The sequence below is a fragment of the Lolium perenne genome, chromosome 2 (assembly GCF_019359855.2).
Source record: "Lolium perenne isolate Kyuss_39 chromosome 2, Kyuss_2.0, whole genome shotgun sequence".
Taxonomy (NCBI): domain Eukaryota; kingdom Viridiplantae; phylum Streptophyta; class Magnoliopsida; order Poales; family Poaceae; genus Lolium; species Lolium perenne.
This window is the reverse complement of record NC_067245.2, coordinates 21,461,619-21,485,435: the sequence shown is the minus strand read 5'-3', so window position 1 is coordinate 21,485,435 and position 23,817 is coordinate 21,461,619. Positions and strand designations below refer to the sequence as shown.

The 23,817-nt window shown below is 44.3% G+C and overlaps 2 protein-coding genes across 2 annotated transcripts; both read left to right on the top strand.

The window, feature by feature from the left end:
- The first annotated feature begins 13,368 nt into the window (after positions 1-13,368).
- On the top strand, positions 13,369-15,630 carry LOC127328276 (subtilisin-like protease 1). The gene has a single exon (XM_051354887.1). It carries the CDS (start codon positions 13,372-13,374, stop codon positions 15,628-15,630), a length of 2,259 nt encoding a protein of 752 aa, XP_051210847.1. The 5' UTR covers positions 13,369-13,371.
- Positions 15,631-22,450: 6,820 nt separating this feature from the next.
- LOC139835416 (uncharacterized) lies at positions 22,451-23,119 on the top strand. The gene has a single exon (XM_071825268.1). It carries the CDS (start codon positions 22,451-22,453, stop codon positions 23,117-23,119), a length of 669 nt encoding a protein of 222 aa, XP_071681369.1.
- Positions 23,120-23,817: the final 698 nt, after the last annotated feature.

Here is a 23,817-nt window from a genome sequence, read left to right as displayed (position 1 = left end):
GGGTTCCGTGCGGTTGATGCTCTTTTTCCTGGAAACACTACTCTGTACAGCATTACGGTTACGCCCAGCTTCTTCAGATACGTATCTACTGATGAGGGGATTCTAAGCAGCTTTACGATGCGCGCGGAGGGTGACGTGTCGCAATCTAACAGGGGCCCTAAAAGAGGCAGCGTGCGGCCCGTTCCCAGCAAAAAAAATTCCGGCGCTACAGGCTCCTTTTACATTGGGCCGTCAAATCTGGCCCATAAGCTTTCCTGACTTGCTATATCTTAAACCGACCAAAAACTATTTTTTCCCGCTCAAACACGACAAAAAAAAAACAGCTGGCCACCAACCTTTTTTTTGAATAGCGAATGGTCCCGTAGAACCGAGAAGCTTTATTTTAGATCGTCGGTGGGGCAACAAATTACATCAAGGATGAACAAAAAAATATAAAAGTACAATCAGGTCCACACTTTTTACACTAAAGATCCCAAAAGTATACAAAGAAACAATTATTGGGTCCGGCTCCTTCTCCACCGAAGCTTTGTGTCACAGCATAGTCAACCAAAAGTATACAAAGAAACAATTATTGGGTCCGGCTCCTTCTCCACCGAAGCTTTGTGTCACAGCATAGTCAACCACCTCTTTGTCGGGGATGAAACTACTTCGGACAAGGCAGCTGGGGATAAAACTACTTCGGACAAGGCAGCGTGAGCCCACTGTAGTAGAACAGAGGGGTCTCCTTTTTGGCATGGCAGTCTGGAGGTTGTTCAACGCCATCAGTCGTCGGCCAGAAGGAACCGAAGCTGCCTCAGAGGTGGGAGTGGTCGCCCTTCGACAATCGAAGACGGTAGCGACTGCAACATTCCCGCTAAGAGAAGCCTCGACGCTTCTCTGCCGCGGATGCGACCTGCTACATGCACGAGCATCAGGGTCGCAACCTCCCTCGTCTCGATGACAACTGAAAGGAGGAGACCTTGATTCAACCACAACCTTTGAATCTGCCGATATGCGGGCTTATTAAAGGAGATGCCAACGCTGCTCTCGCCAGACGATCGTAGTACCTCGCCGCCACGACCAAGAAGAGCATCGCCGAAATCACCACCTGCAGCTCTAGTGCAGTGGCACCAAGCTCCAACGACCCGGCATTGAGCTGAACCCTAGCATAAAGCACCTAATCCTAGCTACATGTGTAGTATGTACTGGAGAGGGGGTCCCCCACCCACCACAATGATGGCTATCATCGGAGAAGGGAGGTGATGACGCGTAAAGCACACGCCCGTTGGGAACCCCAAGTGGAAGGTGTGATGCGTACAGCAGCAAGTTTCCCTCAGTAAGAAACCAAGGTTTATCGAACCAGTAGGAGCCAAGAAGCACGTTGAAGGTTGATGGCGGCGGGATGTAGTGCGGCGCAACACCAGGGATTCCGGCGCCAATGTGGAACCTGCACAACACAACCAAAGTACTTTGCCCCAACGAAACAGTGAGGTTGTCAATCTCACCGGCTTGCTGTAACAAAGGATTAACCGTATTGTGTGGAAGATGATTGTTTGCAGAAAACAGTAGAAACGATTACGATGGGATTGTATTTCAAGAAAGAGAATTGGACCGGGGTCCACAGTTCACTAGAGGTGTCTCTCCCATAAGACAAACAGCATGTTGGGTGAACAAATTACAGTTGGGCAATTGACAAATAAAGAGGGCATGACCATGCACATACATATCATGATGAGTATAGTGAGATTTAATTGGGCATTACGACAAAGTACATAGACCGCCATCCAGCATGCATCTATGCCTAAAAAGTCCACCTTCAGGTTATCATCCGAACCCCCTCCAGTATTAAGTTGCTAACAACAGACAATTGCATTAAGTATTGCGCGTAATGTAACTAGTGACTACATCCTTGAACATAGCACCAATGTTTTATCCCTAGTGGCAACAGCACATCCATAACCTTAGAGGTTCTTGTCACCCCTCCAGATTCACGGAGACATGAACCCACTATCGAGCATAAATACTCCCTCTTGGAGTTACTAGCATCAACTTGGCCAGAGCATCTACTAATAACGGAGAGCATGCAAGATCATAAACAACACATAGACATAGCTTTGATAATCAACATAACAAGTATTCTCTATTCATCGGATCCCAACAAACGCAACATATAGAATTACAGATAGATGATCTTGATCATGTTAGGCAGCTCACAAGATCCGACAATGATAGCACAATGGGGAGAAGACAACCATCTAGCTACTGCTATGGACCCATAGTCCGGGGGTAGACTACTCACACATCACACCGGAGGCGACCATGGTGGCGTAGAGTCCTCCTCGGAGATGATTCCCCTCTCCGGCAGGTGCGGAGGCGATCTCTGGATCCCCCGAGATGGGATCGGCGTTGGCGGCGTCTGCGGAAGGTTTTCCGTATCGTGGCTCTCGATGCGGGGGTTTCATCACGGAGGCTTTAAGTAGGCGGAAGGGCAAGTCGGAGGGGGCACGGGGGCCCCCGGACCACAGGCCGGCGCGGCCGGGGGTGGGCCGCGCCGCCTAGGGTTTGGGCACCACTGTGGCCCCACTTCGTTTCGTCTTCGGACTTGGAAGCTTCGTGGAAAAATAGGCCCCCGGGCGTTGATTTCGTCCAATTCCGAGAATATTTCCTTACTAGGATTTACGAAACCAAAAAAGCAGAAAACAACAGCGGCACTTCGGCATCTTGTTAATAGGTTAGTTCCAGAAAATGCACGAATATGACATAAAGTGTGCATAAAACATGTAGATAACATCAATAATGTGGCATGGAACATAAGAAATTATCGATACGTCGGAGACGTATCAGCATCCCCAAGCTTAGTTACGCTCGTCCCGAGCGGGTAAAACGATAACACGTATAATTTCTCGAGTGACATGCCATCATAATCTTGATCATACTATTTGTAAAGCATATGTAGTGAATGCAGCGATCAAAACAATGTATATGACATGAGTATACAAGTGAATCATATAGCAAAGACTTTTCATGAATAGTACTTCAAGACAAGCATCAATAAGTCTTGCATAAGAGTTAACTCATAAAGCAATAATTCAAAGTAAAGGCATTGAAGCAACACAAAAGAAGATTAAGTTTCAGCGGTTGCTTTCAACTTGTAACATGTATATCTCATGGATATTGTCAACATAGAGTAATATAATAAGTGCAATAAGCAAATATGTAGGAATCAATGCACAGTTCACACAAGTGTTTGCTTCTTGAGGTGGAGAGAAATAGGTGAACTGACTCAACATTGAAAGTAAAAGAATGGTCCTCCATAGAGGAAAAGCATCGATTGCTATATTTGTGCTAGAGCTTTGATTTTGAAAACATGAAACAATTTTGTCAACGGTAGTAATAAAGCATATGTATCATGTAAATTATATCTTATAAGTTGCAAGCCTCATGCATAGTGTACTAATAGTGCCCGCACCTTGTCCTAATTAGCTTGGACTACCGGATCATCACAATGCACATGTTTTGACCAAGTGTCACAAAGGGGTACCTCTATGCCGCTTTGTACAAAGGTCTAAGGAGAAAGCTCGCATTGGATTTCTCGCTATTGATTATTCTTCAACTTAGACATCCATACCGGGACAACATAGACAACGAGATAATGGACTCCTCTTTTATGCATAAGCATGTAACAACAATTAATAATTTTCTCATTTGAGATTGAGGATATATGTCCAAAACTGAAACTTCCACCATGGATCATGGCTTTAGTTAGCGGCCCAATGCTCTTCTCTAACAATATGCATGCTTAACCATAAGGTGGTAGATCTCTCTTACTTCAGACAAGACGGACATGCATAGCAACTCACATGAAATTCAACAATGAATAGTTGATGGCGTCCCCAGTGAACATGGTTATCGCACAACAAGCAACTTAATAAGAGATAAAGTGCATAATTACATATTCAATACCACAATAGTTTTTAAGCTATTTGTCCCATGAGCTATATATTGCAAAGGTGAATGATGGAATTTTAAAGGTAGCACTCAAGCAATTTACTTTGGAATGGCGGAAAATACCATGTAGTAGGTAGGTATGGTGGACACAAATGGCATAGTGGTTGGCTCAAGTATTTTGGATGCATGAGAAGTATTCCCTCTCGATACAAGGTTTAGGCTAGCAAGGCTTATTTGAAACAAACACAAGGATGAACTGGTGCAGCAAAACTCACATAAAAGACATATTGAAAACATTATAAGACTCTACACCGTCTTCCTTGTTGTTCAAACTCAATACTAGAAATTATCTAGACCTTAGAGAAACCAAATATGCAAACCAAATTTTAGCATGCTCTATGTATTTCTTCATTAATGGGTGCAAAGCATATGATGCAAGAGCTTAAACATGAGCACATCAATTTCCAAGTATCACATTACCCAAGACATTTATAGCAATTACTACATGTATCATTTTCCAATTCCAACCATATAACAATTTAACGAAGGAGAAACTTCGCCATGAATACTATGAGTAGAAACCAAGGACATACTTGTCCATATGCTACAGCGGAGCGTGTCTCTCTCCCATAAAGTGAATGCTAGAATCCATTTTATTCAAACAAAACGAAAAACAAAAACAAACCGACGCTCCAAGCAAAGCACATAAGATGTGATGGAATAAAAATATAGTTTCAGGGGAGGAACCTGATAATGTTGTCGATGAAGAAGGGGATGCCTTGGGCATCCCCAAGCTTAGACGCTTGAGTCTTCTTAGAATATATAGGGGTGAACCACCGGGGCATCCCCAAGCTTAGAGCTTTCACTCTCCTTGATCATGTTGCATCATACTCCTCTCTTGATCCTTGAAAACTTCCTCCACACCAAACTCGAAACAACTCATTAGAGGGTTAGTGCACAATAAAAATTAACATATTCAGAGGTGACACAATCATTCTTAACACTTCTGGACATTGCATAATGCTACTGGACATTAGTGGATCAAAGAAATTCATCCAACATAGCAAAAGAGGCAATGCGAAATAAAAGGCAGAATCTGTCAAAACAGAACAGTTCGTATTGACGAATTTTAAAATGGCACCAGACTTGCTCAAATGAAAATACTCAAATTGAATGAAAGTTGCGTACATATCTGAGGATCATGCACGTAAATTGGCTTAATTTTCTGAGCTACCTACAGGGAGGTAGACCCAGATTCGTGACAGCAAAGAAATCTGGAACTGCGCAGTAATCCAAATCTAGTACTTACTTTACTATCAAAGACTTTACTTGGCACAACAAAACACAAAACTAAGATAAGGAGAGGTTGCTACAGTAGTAAACAACTTGCAAGACACAAAATAAAAACAAAGTACTGTAGGTAAAAACATGGGTTGTCTCCCATAAGCGCTTTTCTTTAACGCCTTTCAGCTAGGCGCAGAAAGTGTGTATCAAGTATTATCGAGAGATGGTGCATCGGCATTCTTACCAGGGGTGTTGCTCTTACCTTTCTTACTCTTATTCCTACTCTTTGGTCTAGGGAATACATGACCGCATCCGGGTGTAGAGGTAAAATTTAGAGTGCCTTTCCCAACATCTATGACTGCTCCCATGAGTTTCATCAGGGATCTTCCAAGCGTGATTTGTCCTGTCCCTACACATTCAATAACGAGATAATCAGTGGATACCGTCCTTCCAAGAAAGGTTGTGAAAACACCTTCAGCTATACCCATAGGAATTACAACAGAGTTATCCGCAAGAGTTATTTCTTCTCCCCCTTCAGTAAGTCCCCAAAGTGTCAAAGATTTATAAATTTTTTCAGGCATGAGGCAAAACTCGGACATAATATCACAACGAGCAGGAAAAGTTTCACCACCAATAGTAACTTTAACAGTAGGCACCCACATTGAAGGTTCAAAGCTTAATGGAACATAATCATAATATTCGCGAATTCGATTATACACTTCTTTTAAACAGGATATATTTGTTTCAATAGTGTCTAATCTATTATGCATGCTAGCATGAGATGAATCAAAATTATTGTCGGAGCTAAATGATGTAATCAATTTCCTTATAGCATTAAAAGCTTGATCCCCATCACAATGAAGGAAATCTCCTCCCACTACAGCATCTAAGGCATATCTATAGCGAAGAATAAGCCCGAAATAGAAATTACTAAGAAGCAAACTTAAGGTCATTTTAGGTTCAGTTTTACTATAAGCATCAAAAATTCTAGACCATGCTTCTTTAAAATTCTCTTCACCTCCTTGTTTAAAGGTGAAGATTGATTCTTCAGGTGATAGAGTAACAACTACGGAACTAGACATGATAATAAAGTAAATGCGAGTAACTAATTTTTTTTGTGTTTTTGATATAGTAAAGTAAAACTAGCAACTAATTTTTTTGTATTTTAATTTAGTGCAGCAAACAAAGTAGTAAATAAAACTAAGCAAGACAAAAACAAAGTAAAGAGATTGAGAAGTGGAGACTCCCCTTGCAGCGTGTCTTGATCTCCCCGGCAACGGCGCCAGAAATTTAGCTTGATGACGCGTAAAGCACACGCCCGTTGGGAACCCCAAGTGGAAGGTGTGATACGTACAGCAGCAAGTTTCCCTCAGTAAGAAACCAAGGTTTATCGAACCAGTAGGAGCCAAGAAGCACGTTGAAGGTTGATGGCGGCGGGATGTAGTGCGGCGCAACACCAGAGATTCCGGCGCCAACGTGGAACCTGCACAACACAACCAAAGTACTTTGCCCCAACGAAACAGTGAGGTTGTCAATCTCACCGGCTTGCTGTAACAAAGGATTAACCGTATTGTGTGGAAGATGATTGTTTGCAGAAAACGGAGAACAAAGATTGCGATGGGTGTATTTCAGTAAAGAGAATTGGACCGGGGTCCACAGTTCACTAGAGGTGTCTCTCCCATAAGACAAACAGCATGTTGGGTGAACAAATTACAGTTGGGTAATTGACAAATAAAGAGGGCATGACCATGCACATACATATCATGATGAGTATAGTGAGATTTAATTGGGCATTACGACAAAGTACATAGACCGCCATCCAAAGCATGCATCTATGCCTAAAAAGTCCACCTTCGGGTTATCATCCGAACCCCTCCGGTATTAAGTTGCTAACAACGAGACAATTGCATTAAGTCTTGCGCGTAATGTAACTAGTGACTACATCGTTGAACATAGCACCCATGTATAAACCCTCGTGGCAACAGCACGTCCATAACCTTAGAGGGTCTTTGTCACCCCTCAGATTCACGGAGACATGAACCCACTATCGAGCATAAATACTCCCTCTTGGAGTTACTAGCATCAACTTGGCCAGAGCATCTACTAATAACGGAGAGAATGCAAGATCATAAACAACACATAGACATAGCTTTGATAATCAACATAGCAAGTATTCTCTATTCATCGGATCCCAACAAACGCAACATATAGAATTACAGATAGATGATCTTGATCATGTTAGGCAGCTCACAAGATCCGACAATGATAGCACAATGGGGAGAAGACAACCATCTAGCTACTGCTATGGACCCATAGTCCAGGGGTAGACTACTCACACATCACACCGGAGGCGACCATGGCGGCGTAGAGTCCTCCGGGAGATGATTCCCCTCTCCGGCAGGGTGCCGGAGGTGATCTCCTGGATCCCCCGAGATGGGATCGGCGTTGGCGGCGTCTCTGGAAGGTTTTCCGTATCGTGGCTCTCGGTACTGGGGGTTTCGTCACGGAGGCTTTAAGTAGGCGGAAGGGCAAGTCAGGAGGGGGCACAGGGGCCCCAGACCACAGGCCGGCGCGGCCAGGGGGTGGGCCGCGCCGCCCTAGGGTTTGGGCACCCTGTGGCCCCACTTCGTTTCGTCTTCGGACTTCTGGAAGCTTCGTGGAAAAATAGGCCCCTGGGCGTTGATTTCGTCCAATTCCGAGAATATTTCCTTACTAGGATTTCTGAAACCAAAAACAGCAGAAAACAAGAATCGGCACTTCGGCATCTTGTTAATAGGTTAGTTCCAGAAAATGCACGAATATGACATAAAGTGTGCATAAAACATGTAGATAACATCAATAATGTGGCATGGAACATAAGAAATTATCGATACGTCGGAGACGTATCAGGAGGGAGAGGGGCTAGCCTGCCCACATCTGATGGGGGACGAGACAGGAAGTGGGGAGCGAAGCAGTTGTGGGAAAAATAAAGGGCTCGCTAGCCGCGGCTAACCTGATGGTGGGCTACCAGGAAATATTCTATAGGAGCTCCCTCGCGTTCAGGCACTAAACAAGCGGCGTCATATAGATCTGGTATGATCTGGTACAGCTGCATCAGGGTTTACTTTCAAACATGGTCAGACAGGTATCCTGTTAAATGAAGTATAGTTTGTATACCCAAAGACCAAGGTGGACTTGGAGTTCATGATCTTCAAGTGAAGAACTCAGCTTTACTAAGTAAATGGTTGTTTAAACTTCTTACGGAAGATGGGGTCTAGCAAACTATACCGAGACGAAAGTACACCGGTTCGAAAGCGCTATCTCAAGTGGTTTGGAAACCTGGGGATTCACATTTCTGGGCCGGGTTAATGGCATCGAAGAAATTTTCTTTCGCCAAGGTACTTTCTCTACCAATGATGGAACACACATACGGTTCTGGGAGGATATTTGGTTAGGCACCGTCCCCCTATGTGAACAGTGTCCTGCTTTGTATAGTATTATTGGTCGCAAAAGTGATAACATTGCTACAGTAATGGCTACCTCACCTCCGGATGTGACTTTCAGAAGGAATTTGTTGGGTCCACGACTAGTTGCATGAAACTCCTTACTTGTTCGTTTGGAGGATATTCAACCATCGGATGCACCTGACGAATTTCGATGGAATCTACATGCCAGTAGAAAATTCTCGGTAGATTCCCTTTACAAAGCAATACTTCTATCAGATACACCAGTTGATAATAACAAGAAAAATTGGATGATGAGGATACCGTTAAAAAACAAGATTTTTTGCATGGTATATTCGTCAGGAGTTATTCTCACCAAAGATAATCTTGTTAAGCGGAACTGGCATGGAAGTACTCGATGTGTTTTCTTTCATCAAAATGAGACTATTAAACACTTGTTCTTCCAATGTTGGTTTGCTAGATCTATATGGTCGATCATCCAAGTAGCTTACAGCCTTTATCCTCCGACTAGTGTTGCCAATGTCTTTGGCAATTGGTTTCATGGTATCAATTTAAGGTTTCAAAGACTTATTGGGATGGGTGCACTTGCAGTTATCTGAGCGTTATGGCTATATAGAAATGATTAAAAAAATGATAAAAATTGTTCTATCTTGCAGGTTATCTACATATGTAATGGTACTCTCCGTTTGTGGTTGCCTCTTCAGAGGGTGGAGAATCGCGACCTCTTTACAGAGGTATTTACACGATTGGAGGCTTCGACGAGGTATACTTTTTTCCTACATGGGTGGCCGCATAATCTGCGGATTGAAGCTCCTCCTAGTTCTTAGGCGTTTTACATTTTATCGTCACGATAATGTACTCCGCCTTTTTTCCTTATCTTTATCTCGTGAATACTTAGAGAATCTTTATTTAAACGGCTGTGTGTATCCTAGTTATGCAGAGGTCGGATGTAATTGCTTATTCAAGTAATAAAAGCCTTCATTATCGGAAAAAATAACTCCTTGTGTTGATGCCATTCTAAACATACCACTGCGATGTGCCGGTGTGGAAGATTTATGGACCTTGAATTTGTAGTGACTGCAACGAGAAACCAGCTCTAGAGGAAGGGATGATTATCGAAACTTCAGTTTTTGAACAACGGATGTGGAAATCTCTCTAGAAGAGCTTAATGTGGTGCCAAAGTGATGCAAGGTATTTTGCCGGCTGAGAGCATTTTGAAGCACTGACATAATGTATCTAGATGCTATATTTAGTGTGTAGATATATTCAAAGTTAGATAAGTTTCATATAACTTTCGTGAAACGGAGGGAATACATATTATACATGTTAAATTAATATTAGAAAATTTGGGGTTTCGTTGGATCCAGAACGAGCAGCCATTCGGCCTAGCAAGGCAAAGCGTAGAAAGCCCATTCCCCATTCCCCAATCGTTTCCCCTTTTTCCCGGATCGATCACATGTAACAGTTCTGCACATCGGGTCAACGAGCAGAGCTTGACACACGCATGCACGTAGCTAGGCTAGATCGCGCCGTTGTTATTCGATTTAGCAACTTACGTGACTGGGTGCTGATTGAGGCATGATACTGGCGCGCGGCACGGTGGCGTGCGTCGCCTTCGTGTAGTTACCGGGATCGCCTGGACCTGGAGAGCTCCGCCATTTCGAGCGATGAGGGAGGCGAGGTGCGGCCTGAGAAGGATGGCTGGACACTCTGAAGGCGCCGGAATCAACGAAGGTTTCTGTCGGCCTACTGTGGTGCATCTTTCCTTTTAACTCAAAATCTCTGTTAGTGACATGTGAACGACTGAGATAGAATCGGCGAATGATTCTGTCGGGACTGAGATTAACTCCATGCTAGAACGGATCCTGGCAGCGGAGGCGAAAAACCCTAGTCGCCAGAGGAGGCTAGGTAAAGTCAATCGGCGCGGTGTTTTTTTTTAGAACGTGACTTATTTCTCCGTAGTGAAATGATAGTGTTCCTCTAAAAGTGGTGTAACACATGGCACCACGGGTACAGACTTTTGCTTGGAGGCTTCTAAGGAAAGCACTTCCTACAGGTAAGAGAGCAAGTAAGTTCTCTAAACATATACATGAAAACTGCTCCAGGTGTGAAAACACAGAAGATGAAATGCACATGTTTTTTCTTTGCCCTTTTTCTAAAGCTGCATGGTTCTGTTCACCATGGTTTATTAAAACTGAAATTCTAGCTGCAACTAATCACTCTATTCCTGACATGATCCAAAGTTTGCTTAACTCCGGCCATCCACAGATTACTCTTACTAGTTTATATACCTTTTTATGGTGCCTTTGGAAATCTCGAAACGATGCTCTCTTTGCTAGAAAATATTGCAGGCCATCTCAAGTGTACGCGACAGCAAATGCTATCATCCAAGGATCCAAATTAGATGGTGCAACCCCTGCTAAAGATCATGGTGTAAATTGCTTACAGGACCATCTACTTCTGCCGGCAATACAAAGTCCAGGCTCTTTTGCAGGCAACACAATCTTCTGTGACGCTGCGTGGGAAATGCAACCGAACAACACCACTAAACAAGCAGGAATTGGAGTCTTCATTCAAATTCAAAATAATCAGCATGTCAAGCAACTTCACATCTCGGCAATGTCCCCTCCAGCTTCTTCTCCTCTTCAGGCCGAGACTTTTGGTCTGATGCTTGCGACCAGATTAGCGGAGGTATTCAACATACAAGATCCACACTTTCTCACGGATTGCTCAGTACTAGCTTCGGCGGCAAAAGCGGCAAATATTTTCTCCGCTCCAGGGCACTGGGACAATAGGCCACTGCTAGCTCAAATTCAAAGTAGCCATGTTTTCAAGCGAAGCAACGTTTCTCACATAAACAGGGGAAACAACGTCAAGGCTCATCATCTTGCAAGGCTAGCTTCAAAATTGCAAAATAAACCTGTACTATTCCGTTGCTTATGTTCAGATGCAGGACTTTGTCCAATCAGAGAAACTCTCTCTGAAACCAGCGTGCTACCTTTCACGCTTCTCTCTGTAAAATGCTCCTAGATGAATAAAAAAATTATGTTCAAAAAAAAAAGTGGTGTAACATGTTGGCTGTTGGAAAAAAAAGTTTGACTCTCTATGCACCCAAATAATAAATGTTGGCTCCGCCCATGGTTGGCATGCACTGTTCAATAATTTTTTAAAACCTACAACTTATTTGCTAAGATTAACAATCGGATTCATAAAAATAATAATAAACATGTTCTAAAATCATCCACTTTCGTTATATATATTCATATTTGCAAATGATGGAAGTAAGGTGTCAAGTGCGATCTCACGAAAGCAGTAACGGATCTAGCATAAAATGTCAGGATGGTCCAACAGTGTAACTTTTTATTTAATAATATTTATTTTAAAGTTTTTCTAGATATATAGGCTATGTAGAAATTTCAGGGTGGTCCATGCACCACCCTGGCCACCCTTTAGATCCACCCCTGCAGGAAAGTCTCTCTTATAGTCCATTTTGTAGTTTCTAGCAAAATTTTGGTAGAATCTTAAAATAGAAAACATAAGATAAACTATAAGTGGAACTTTGGTGGAATCTCACTTAGATCTCTAGATAGAAGGGTGTTGACATATTCAAATCCACTCCCTCCATTCACAATTACCTAGTGTTCTAGGTTTAGCCAAAAAGTTCAAATTTCCAAAGTTTAACCAAAAATAGAAAAAAATCAAAATTCATAATTTGAAATTCATATAGTTTGAGAATATAATTTATGGTGATTCTGATACAGTAGATTTTATATTGTATATTGTGATATTTTTTTCTTAGATATTAAGTAAAGCTTTATAAAGTTTGACTTTGACTATATCCTAAACATGAGGTAATTATGAACGGACGGAGTAGCACCTTTAGGCTGGCTATAGTGCAAAGTATCATATAGTGGTATCATTCATATGATACAAATCTATGACACTTCTCCTATAGTGGTTAGTATCATCTAGTAGTATCATAATCTCATGATATTTAATTATTTGTAGAATCTCAATGCAATTTTGTGTATATGATGTATTTGATATTAAATTGTCTAGTTTCATGTGCTATGATATAGTATCATATTATGATACCACTAGCATATCTCTCCTAATTAATTATAGTGTCACATCAGATTTTTGCTAGGGTGGCATGCAAGATACTCATTATGATACTAGCACTATGGCTAGTCTTATCAGCGATCAACACGAACGGGTAGCTGCATGCGTGCATGCAATTTTCATTGGTGACCCGTTCAAGCTCGAGTGGTCGCATGCTCAAATATTTTCATTTATGAGAAGATTTTTTCTGATAAAATATTATGAGATGATATGTATTTACTTTTTGCGAAAAGAAAGCACATCATATGCGTCGGGACAAACCACCAGCCATTATGAGTACGTACTGTCTCATTTTCATTTATGAGTATATATGTTCACACGGAATAATCTTCAAGATCATGTGGATAATAAAAGAAAAGATCTTGTATATATATTGTGTACATATCCCACGATCTTAACCAGATCATCCAGATTTGGCACAAAATAAAGTCACTTATGTTGCTGCATGCGCTGCATTTATCAAGGAATTAACTTGTGCCAAAGATACGATAATCTACAATGATCATTCATACTGTATAAAGATGACCCGGTGGTCGATCCTATTCCAGCATCGCCATCACCTCCATCCTAGCTATCTGTGTGTTTGGTTCCAGCGATGGCGTCGTTTGGCGATTTCTTACCACCCCTTCTCTTGCTAGCCACCGTCTTCTCTAGACCCGCATTGTGCTACATCAACCCACCCACCTCAAGGCCTGAACAGAATGTTGCAGAATCCTCTGCCTACCGCAATTACATCGTGCTTGTGGAGCCACTACCCTCGGATGCCGGGGAAGATGCTCACCGTAGGTGGCACGAGTCTTTCTTGCCAAGCTTGCGCGCCGATGAATCCATCCAGTCCCGTCTTCTCCACACATACACCGAAGTGTTCAGTGGCTTCACCGCGAGGCTCACTGAGCCTGAGCTAGATTCGGTGGCCAAGAAGCCAGGGTTCATCCGTGCGTTCCCAGACCGGATACTGCAACTCATGACCACGCACACCCCGGCGTTCCTCGGGCTCAGGAACGGCACTGGGCTCTGGAGCGACGCTGGCTTTGGGAAGGGAGCCATCATTGGGTTGCTCGACACTGGCATCCATGCGACACACCCTTCCTTTGATGATCATGGAATCCTGCCACCCCCGTCAAGGTGGAAAGGCTCGTGCAAGGCGGCCCGCTGCAACAACAAGCTCATCGGTGCCAAGTCTTTTGTTGGAGATGACTCTGGAGACAAAGATGGGCATGGAACACATACATCATCCACAGCCGCCGGGAACTTCGTCCCTGGCGCGTACCATGGCATCGGCACGGGAACCGCAGCTGGAATAGCTCCTGGCGCCCATATCGCCATGTACAAGGTATGTGCCGATGATTGTGAGGAATCCGCCATACTAGCTGGGTTGGATGAGGCCATCAAGGATGGGGTGGATGTGCTCTCCCTTTCCTTTGGCCCCTACAAGGGCACCAGCTTTGATCAGGACCTTGTCGCTATTGGCGCGCTTAGCGCCGTATCCAAGGGCATAGTCGTGGTTTGTGCGGGCGGCAATGACGGGCCCATCCTAGGCTCGATCACAAACGATGCGCCATGGTTGCTCACCGTGGCTGCCGGCTCGGTCGACAGGAGCTTCGATGCTGAGGTGCGTCTGGGCAATGGCAAGAGCATCCACGGAGAAGCGCTTACCCAGGAAGCAAATCCGAGCTCAAAGTCGTACCCTCTCCTCTTCTCTGAGGCACGTCGGCATTGTGAATACGACCATGACAATTCCATCGTTGGTAAGATCATTGTTTGTGAGGCCATAGTGTCGTACTCTCAGAAGTCTGAAGTCCAAGGCTTAATTGGCGCCGGCGCAGCTGGCGTGGTGTTCTTCAATGACAAGACCAGTGGCTACACCACACTTCTTCAGGATTACAACTCCAGCGTGGTGCAGGTAACCGCGGCCGATGGAGCCATCCTCACATCTTATGCGGCATCACCAGGGAGAAGATTTGTGGCTAGCTTGGCGTACAACAACACACTGCTAGGCATCCACCCGGCCCCTGTTGTGTCATCGTTCTCTTCGCGGGGTCCAAGCTCCAATGTCCCTGGCATTCTCAAGCCGGACATATTAGCGCCTGGGCTCAACATCCTAGCCGCATGGCCACCAAACACAGATTCTGAATCGGGGCCTTTCAACATCATATCAGGCACGTCCATGGCCACTCCGCACATCAGCGGTGTTGCCGCGCTTATCAAGAGCGTTCATCCTAGCTGGTCACCAGCAGCCATCAAGTCTGCCATCTTGACAACATCAGACATGGTCAATAGCACTGGCGGCCCGATCTTGGACCAGCAACATAGGAAGGCTAGTGCGTATGACACAGGTGCTGGCCATGTGAATGCCACGAGAGCCGCCGACCCTGGTCTGGTGTACGACCTTGGCGCCGCTGACTATGCCGGTTATATTTGTTGTCTCCTCGGCGACAATGGCTTGGCAACCATCGTGCGCAATTCAAGCCTGACTTGCGCGATGCTCCCAAAGCTCAAGGATGTGCAGCTCAACTACCCGACGATTACTGTACCAATGACATCAATGCCTTTCACCGTGAACCGTACTGTGACGAACGTCGGTCCAGCAACGTCATCATACATGGCAAAGGTGGATGCTCCCAAGCAATTGGTGGTGCGCGTCTTCCCGGAGACACTGACATTCTCCAAGGCCGGAGAGAAGAAAACATTTGGCCTGACAGTGAGCAGCCATGGCGTCGGTAAAGAAGAACTCGTGGAGGGAAGCTTGAGATGGGTGTCGGAGAAGCATGTTGTCCGGAGCCCCATCGTCGCATCTGCCGGAGCGGCTGGTCATTCTTGCACACCAGCAGCATTTCCAGTATCTGTGCCCTAAGTTAGCTGTATGTTTCCATGTATCGCCGCTAATTCATCTTTAGTACAAAAATGTCACATAAACAGTGGTATTAGAGCAAAATTGATATTGATCAGTACAATTTATATCGCAATATTTTGTGCCGTTTGTAGTACATTGCGTTTCACGTGGTCATATTCTATTTTAATCTAGTCTAGTGGGTTTGTCAAATTTAAAAGACCGGAAGATGATACCCCGCGCGTTGCGGCGAAAATAGAAAAGCAATAACTTTGCAAAATCAGCATAAATAGTTTTAAGGAGAAAAATGGCGTGTACTGTGTAGGAGGTTGCGTAGAACAGAATGCTACAGCTGTTAGAACAATACTTGAATGCGTTTGAACAAACAACCATTTTATGCCAAATGCCTTTCTAGCGCGAAGAAAGAAGGAACATATATACTGAAGTTATACCTAAATGTATACTAAGACAATGATTCTTCTAGAACAAATTGAAGGTAATCGAGTCACATCACTGATCAAATTCGAAAGTGACAAAGCCGTTTCCATTCTCCCCGGATAGGCAAAATATTGGTTGAGAATTGGTATTTTGTTACGACATTAAAACATCTTCGTGGGCGGTCCCGATAGCGTTTTGGGGGCCGGCAACCAAAATGGGCTCGCACCGGTGCACCTCAAACGGCGCCGGCTATTTTTCGAGCCCAGTAGAATCGCCGGCATCCCCGTGCCGGCCCCTTGGCGAAGGACGCGAATCGGGCGCGCCGGCACCTCGCGGCATGTCTGAAAACGAGCGTGGGCTCCGCCTGGCAGCCAGACACACCGATTTCCCACCTCCTACCCCTGCCCAAGCTGACTCCTACCCCTCTAGATCGCCACCGTCACCGTCGCCGCCACGCCCCTGCTTGCAATAGACACCGCCGCCTGTCTAGGAACCGCCGTCCATCGACACGGCGGCCACCCCCTCGACTGGCGGCCACTGTTTCGCCCGGAACAGAGCTCGCCGCCACCGCGGCACAACCGCCCCACCCGCAAGGTGTTCGTCCGATTGCTGCGATGGACATCGACGACGAGAAGATGGTGCAGCTGTTCACGGAGGAGCAGAACGCTCAGGATGTTCGGCGGCAACAGCAGCAGCTGATTCTGACGACCATGCTGCGCATTCGCCAGCCTTTCTTCGTCGTGCCTCGACGCGGTGGCTCAAAGCCAGGCAAGAGGAGGAACATCAACGGCATCGTCAAGCCGGCGCAATGCTGCTTGACGCCGACTACTTAAGAGCACCAAGAGAAGATGATATAGCTCGGATCCTGCAAAAGAATGCAAGAAGAGGGTTTCCTCGGATGCTCGGAAACATTAACTGTATGCATTGGAGCTGGAAGAATTACCCTTTTGCTTGGCAGAGGATCTACAAGGGCATACTAGTGAGTGCAGTGTCATTCTTGAGGCGGTGGTAGACCATGCGCTTTGAATTTGGCATGCGTTTTTTGACATGGTAGGAGCAAACAATTCATCGTGTTGAAGCGCTCTCCGGTGTTTGCCAGGCTAGCTGAGGGACAAGATCCTGCCGTGAACTTTGAGGTAAACGGTCACGCATACAACAAGAGGTACTATCTAGCAGAAATCAAAAAAGGAAAACAAAAAAACAAAAAAAGCAAAAATCGACATAAGGAGAAAAAAAAGAACCGTAGAAACAAAAAACCAATACCGAAATGGTCCGCGGCCCGCTCGCTCCCCCACGCGTGCGGGTGTTAATCCGCCCCGCAGCTGGGCGGGAGATAGGGATTGTGCATAGACCCTCCCTTGCACCGCAGCAAGCGTATAGGAATTACCGGCTCTATGGGTTCCCTTCACTTTGGGCCATAAAAGCCGGCCTATGTGCTTGTGTGGCTCGCCGTCTCGCCTACCGCAACTATTTTTCCCGGAAACTTGGTAAAAAAGAATCCAGCCGCCGCTGACCTGATGCTGGGCTACCGGGAAAGATTCTGCAGGAGCTCCCTCACGTTCAGGGATTAAACAAGTGGTGCCGTACCTATACTGTACGATCTAGTGCAATTGTATCGTGGTTTACTTCCAGGCATCGTCAGCTCCATCAATTACCAGCGCACTTTCGCGATGATAATTAAGTACTACTACTACCCACTCACCCAATGGCGAAACAGTGAAATTCCTTTTTTGCGATTCTTAAAACAGTGAAAGCTGGGGTGTGTGAGCCAGTCACCGAAAAGATCCATGATGATATCAGGTATCGGTTGGACCGGATGCGATCGGCAAACTGTACGCGCGAAATACAAGTGGCGCCATGGCTCGCACTCACCCCGCCCTATCCGCCGGACACCACCACCTCACGCCGACCGCGCGGCAAGCGTCTCGCCGTCGGCCGTCAGGGCCGGTACCGCAGTACGCACCGGGCGGCGGCGGCAGGCGACAGCTGCCGCGACGCTGTAGCTCCGTAGATAAGATACATAGGCATGGTGACTCCGGCCGCCGAGTGCCACCCGAGAAGCGCAGGTGCTGATGATGCAGTGGCATGTGATGCATGATGACCATCAGGTGAGGCGCCGTGAGTAGATCTAACCTTGCTGGCTGCGCCTCGGAGGCCTCGAGAGTGGATAAAAGAACAAACTCCCACGTCGTACGAACCAACTGCGTGCGTATCACCCACCATCTATCTCATCCCCCCAAACCCGAAGAATAGTCTTCCTAGATCCTGACGCATCAAAGTTTCAGCTCAAACAAATTCCCACTAGATCAGATTCAGCTCCATGTTGCATAAGATTCAGCCGTTGCAGTGTGCCTCAATCTCTCAAGCAGCTCACCTGGATCTCTGGAGCGTCTCTGGGCAAAATCGGTTCACCTAAATACTACAGAATATAGCCTACTTGTGGCGTGGCTGAGCATGCATCTGCGGCGAAGCCAGAATAAATGGTCACTGGTGTCAAACCAACATTAAAGTGATCATTTGGTGCAAGATTTTTTATGATGTTATTTTTTTGGGTATTTTAAAGTGATCATTTGGTGCAAGATTTATTTATCCAAGTTTTTAAATAAAGATATTACAAAAAAATAACATCATAAAAAATAGCTGCAGGTATTTTAAAGTGATCATTTGGTGCAACATCAAAAGAATAAATGGTCACTGGAGATGCATGATTTTTTTGGGTATTTTAAAGTGATCATTTGGTGCAAGATTTATTTATCCAAGTTTTTAACTTTCTCCACTCTGATGTCTGCTTCTATTTTTCCAAGCCAAACACGGCAGATGATAACAGATAAAATATTGGATCTCTATTTTTTTTTTTTGCTCGTAAAATGGACACCCCCCATATTGAGTAAGATTTTGGATGGATTTCCAGAGGAACTTTATCCAATAAACTAATAAGCAACTGCAGCTATGTGCTATAGAGGTGTGCACACTACAGAATGAGCCGATGCATGCGAGCCTGATGTTGGAGTGACATTTCTGATTGCCTGCACTTTCCCGATGAAGCAAAGGTACAATTTTAGGGTTGTCATTTTTAAAGAAATTTGGTGTTCTCTTTGGACAATATATATTGTTTGTAGATTGAACTCCCAATATAGGAAAATACAAGTCAAGTTGTCCATTATTTGTTTCGTAGACCCGTGTCTAATTCAGCTGTTATTTTGGACAAAAGTTTGATCTTACCAAGTGTGGAATGTCTAGGCAAACTCAAGAATATATGAGAATGGGTAGAATGCGATATTTATCCTCTAAAAAAGTTACTTACTTTGTTCACTAATATAAGATGATGCAGCGATTGTATGGACATAGGAGATGTCTATTTGATTCTTACCACTTCTAAAACTTCAGTCAATTGGAGTAAACTATAGCATATGTATAGGTGTAGTTGATAATGATTGTGCTGCTGGCAACATTTTTATTCCTTGATGAAATCTTCTCTGGTTGATTATTTGATTTACTTTCACACATGTTGGTATAATCTGTGCTCAGATTCAGTTTACTCATGTTCTCTCTCATATGTGTAAATACAAATGTTACGAATTTCAGCTCCGCACCGTGTTGTAGATTACTGTAGTTGAGTATATATAGATTTTGGGAACTACTGTAACTATATCTTCTTCTGATGATCGAAGATCCTTTGACCTTTCTTGACTACTGGTCTGATGGAAAATTTTCTAGAGTGTTGAGGAGCACAATTCCTGGTTGGTAAAAAAGATATTTACAAAGTTTAACATTTTTTTGCCTTCCACACCTACGCATGCTTTTGCCATTTATTTTGCACACATTTACGTATCTTTACATGTTTATATCTTTGATTTCCGTTCAAGATTTTATATGCGGAGTTTTTTTATCTGCCATTGCATTATCTTGGGGTTCTTCCTTTCGGTCAATGATTAGGTGAAAGAAAAACATCTCATGTACACACGCTTCGCAGAAGATTAGGCCGAGCTATAGCTGGAGTAGAGAAAATGATTAGGTCGATGCACATCTATAAGAATATTTCTTAGAATAGAGGAAATTTTTCGCACCATAGGTAATCGATAATTGTAGAGAAGCCGGAGATTTGCTAGCACTTCATGATATTTATGTATGACAGAAATGCATGCCACATAAGGATCATGTTCCTCTCTTTGTATATACTACTGGTAAAAAATTTATGAGGAAAGCATCATATACAAACAGGAGGACCAACTTGTATCTCTGGTGGTTTGACAAGTATCGCGAATATATTTGATATGGCAATATGCAGATTAAGTTTGATAATCTATTGAAAGAATATTATAAACTAACTATTTGAACTTACACTGTCTATGTCTATACTCTACAGTATGAACTAACTATTTGAACTTACACTGTCTATGTCTATACTCTACACGCAGTGGTATACACCATAATGGTGAATGCATTTATAGTGGAAGCAAAATTCTATGCACCTCGAAGGCCGCCCTGAAGTGATGGATTTGCTATGTGTGGAAGGACGAAGAGAAGCTGGTCTCGACCAGTGGCACCAAAGCGCAGGAAGGCCGCAGGTAAGGTAGTGGAGACGGGCGACGATGATTCAGTGGTTGCTCTTGCAGCGCCAGAAACAGGATGCAGTTTATGCTGTTAATAATTTAAAAGGACGGCGATCATAAACAGTTGTCTATGCAGTTTGCGTTGTTAAGACTCTAGAGACGGAATTATCCCAGTTATTTGTGCCAATTTAGATTGAGCTGTCTACACAACCAGGTTAAAAAATTACGTTACCAGTATCTTTCTATAATTTTTTTGATTAAAATTTACTTTGAGGTGCATCACCTTATCATACATGTTTACATGATAAATACCATAATACACACGAATAGAACATTGTGTAGATAAATGTTATCCATTGCACATTTAATTGTGTATCGGCTCGAATCCACCTCAACTGTAAATTTGAAACAAAAAAAAAATGTCCATGAGACAGCCTGGTTAATTCCTTTGTTTTCCTTCGCTTCAGTGCTACTGATTCTGCCGCTTCACTCCACTACACCATCTCATGCCATAAGTCGTTATCGTAAAAACAACATCACAGATTAATGATATCATGTTTGCATTTTAACTATCCTTAAAAATTATTTACATCTATTATTTTCGCCCGTGGCAACTGTTTACCGGTTTGTTTAGTGCTCAATTGACTTACCCGATGACGTATGGCATCATGACCAAAGCAAAACATAACGAGCAAACTAGAATGTTATTCAGTGAGAAGTATTTGTTAGTTTATTGCTTACCGATGTGATGTGGATTATGTATTTTTTCTTGAAAATACATTGCAACTAAATTCTATTTTTGGAATATTGTGTGGATATATTTTCTATGTAAATTTTAGTGTGTATTATATTTATATCGAAAATAATTTACGGACTGTAGCAACGCACGGACATTCAACTAGTACTGCATAAGTTCGGGCTCGGGCTCACACACCTCCATTTCCACGATGCGTCGAGATGCGACGGCCGCAAGGAGATGCGCCAATGGCGATACGTGAGAAAATGTGGCGCGGGACAAGATGCTGTTATTAACGGTGGTGCTGCACAAGTGTGATACGTCACTAATTATTATCCCCAATGAGCACATCCTAGTAGTGTGGCCTTTTCATCATTCATGTTATAACATTACTCCCTCTGGGTTTATATATGGGGCCACCACATATTCTGAAATAGAACTTTTGCTAATAATTCGATCAGTATAATACGAGTTATATGTCATCAAATGTTGGAGACTGTCCTAGGAGAGTCCAGAATATTTCAGGGAGTAATAGTATACTAGTGCTGTCCTAGGAGTGCCTGGAACATTCCAGTGAATGTTGTAGTCTAGGCTAGTGTCCTACCAGATTCTAGAGTATTCCACTGTACTAGTTAACATGTACCTAGTTCAGCTATATATATGAGGGTGTGGAGGACCTGAAGGGGTCTATCCAACCAGAAACTATTTTCTCCCAAAAACTTCATGGTATCAGAGCTAGAGGCAACGCTGGGTGGCTGCTGGTGGTGAATCGGCGCTCAGCGGCACGAGTGTATGAGCTGGAGCTAGGGCGTGTGCTGGCTGGAAGCAGGAGGAGGAAGGAGAAGCCCAGATGCAGAAGTTCTGCAGGTGAAGTATCAGTTGGTGGAGCCCCCGGTAAAGAGAATAGTTAGGAGGAACAGCAGCCGAGCACTGTCCTGGAGCGGAGTGGAAGAGGAGAGAAGAGCTGATTGGAGCTAGTGTGTGTGCGGCTGTGGCTAGGAGAGGAAGCAGAGGGGCATTATCTGGAAGAGGAACCTGAGTGGTAGCTGCAGGTGGTTGCAGGGAATAGGTGTGCACCTGATTTGCATTTCTCTGAGGCGTTGTGATTGTTCAGATCATGGGGGAAAATCAAGGATTGGAGAAGACACTTGAGAAACTGGCCGAGCTTCTCACAGCCAAGGCAGGTGGTGTATTATCATCACATAGTACAGTTTCAGAGCAGACCCAGAAGATTGAACTGCCATCCAATGAGATCAAGTTGGAAGGCGTAAAAAACTATTTGAGCTGGTCAAGAAGGGCTTTGCTCATCTTAAGGACTAAAGACTTGGAGAGCTATGTTGAGGGTGAAGCAGCCGAGCCAGGGGACAAGACATCTCCAAAATGGAAGGTGTGGAGTACTACTAATTCGCTGATTGTTGCGTGGCTGTTAAATTCCTTATCCCCAACAATTGCAGCATCTGTGGAGATCCTCTCTAGTGCAGCTGAAGTATGGAAGACCTTAAAGAAATTGTATTCAGGTGAAGGGAATGTAATGTTGATGGCTGAAACAGAGGAGAGACTGAGTGAACTGAGACAAGAGGACAAGTCTGTGATGGAGTATGTCGCTGAGCTGCAGCATTTGTGGGCTGATTTAGATCACTATGATCCTCTGGAGCTCCATCATGCAGATTGCATTGCTGCTACTAGAAAGTGGATTGAACGCAGGCGAGTGATGAAATTTCTGAAAGGCCTAAACTCTGAGTTCGAGGGAAGACGTGCTGCATTGTACCATCAGCCTTCACTTTGAAAGAACATCTCGCACATTATGTTTTGTGTGTTTGATGTCAATATATGTGATACACTAATGTTTGTTTAAGTGGTACAGGGATTACATATATACATATTCTTGTGTGTTGGATATGGTCTGTCTGTCAAAAGAAAAACAGCAAAGTTGGTCAGGCCGGATAATCCGGGCCGGATATTGTTGAAATATCCGGCCCCCAGTTTTCGGCTAAGTCTTTGAGGAAAAGCAGCGCAGTATAGGGGCCGGATTTTTGCCCGGATATTGTCCCGGTATTGTACCAGGGCCGGAATATCCGGGCCGGATATTTTGGAAATATCCGGCCCCCTCGAATTTGGCTAAGGACCTGAAGAAAACCAAGTCTGGCATAGGGCCGGACATTTGGCCGGATAATGTCATGGTTTTGTCCCGAAGGCCGGATTATCCGGGGGGGCGGATTATCCGGCCCTTACTTAGGCCGGAATATCCGGCCCCTAAGCCGCAACGGCTCATTTTTGTGGGGGGGTATAAATACCCCCCTTCTTCTACCTTGGTTGCTTGCTCAATCATTGCACAAGAAATCTGCCAAGCCACCTCCATTAGAGCCACCTCAAGAAACACAAGATTTGCAAGATCTCCTTCCTCCCCCAACCAAAGCTCTTGATCTTTGGAGATTCGAAGGAGAAGACACCGATCTACATCCTCACCGAAGCGATTCTCATTTC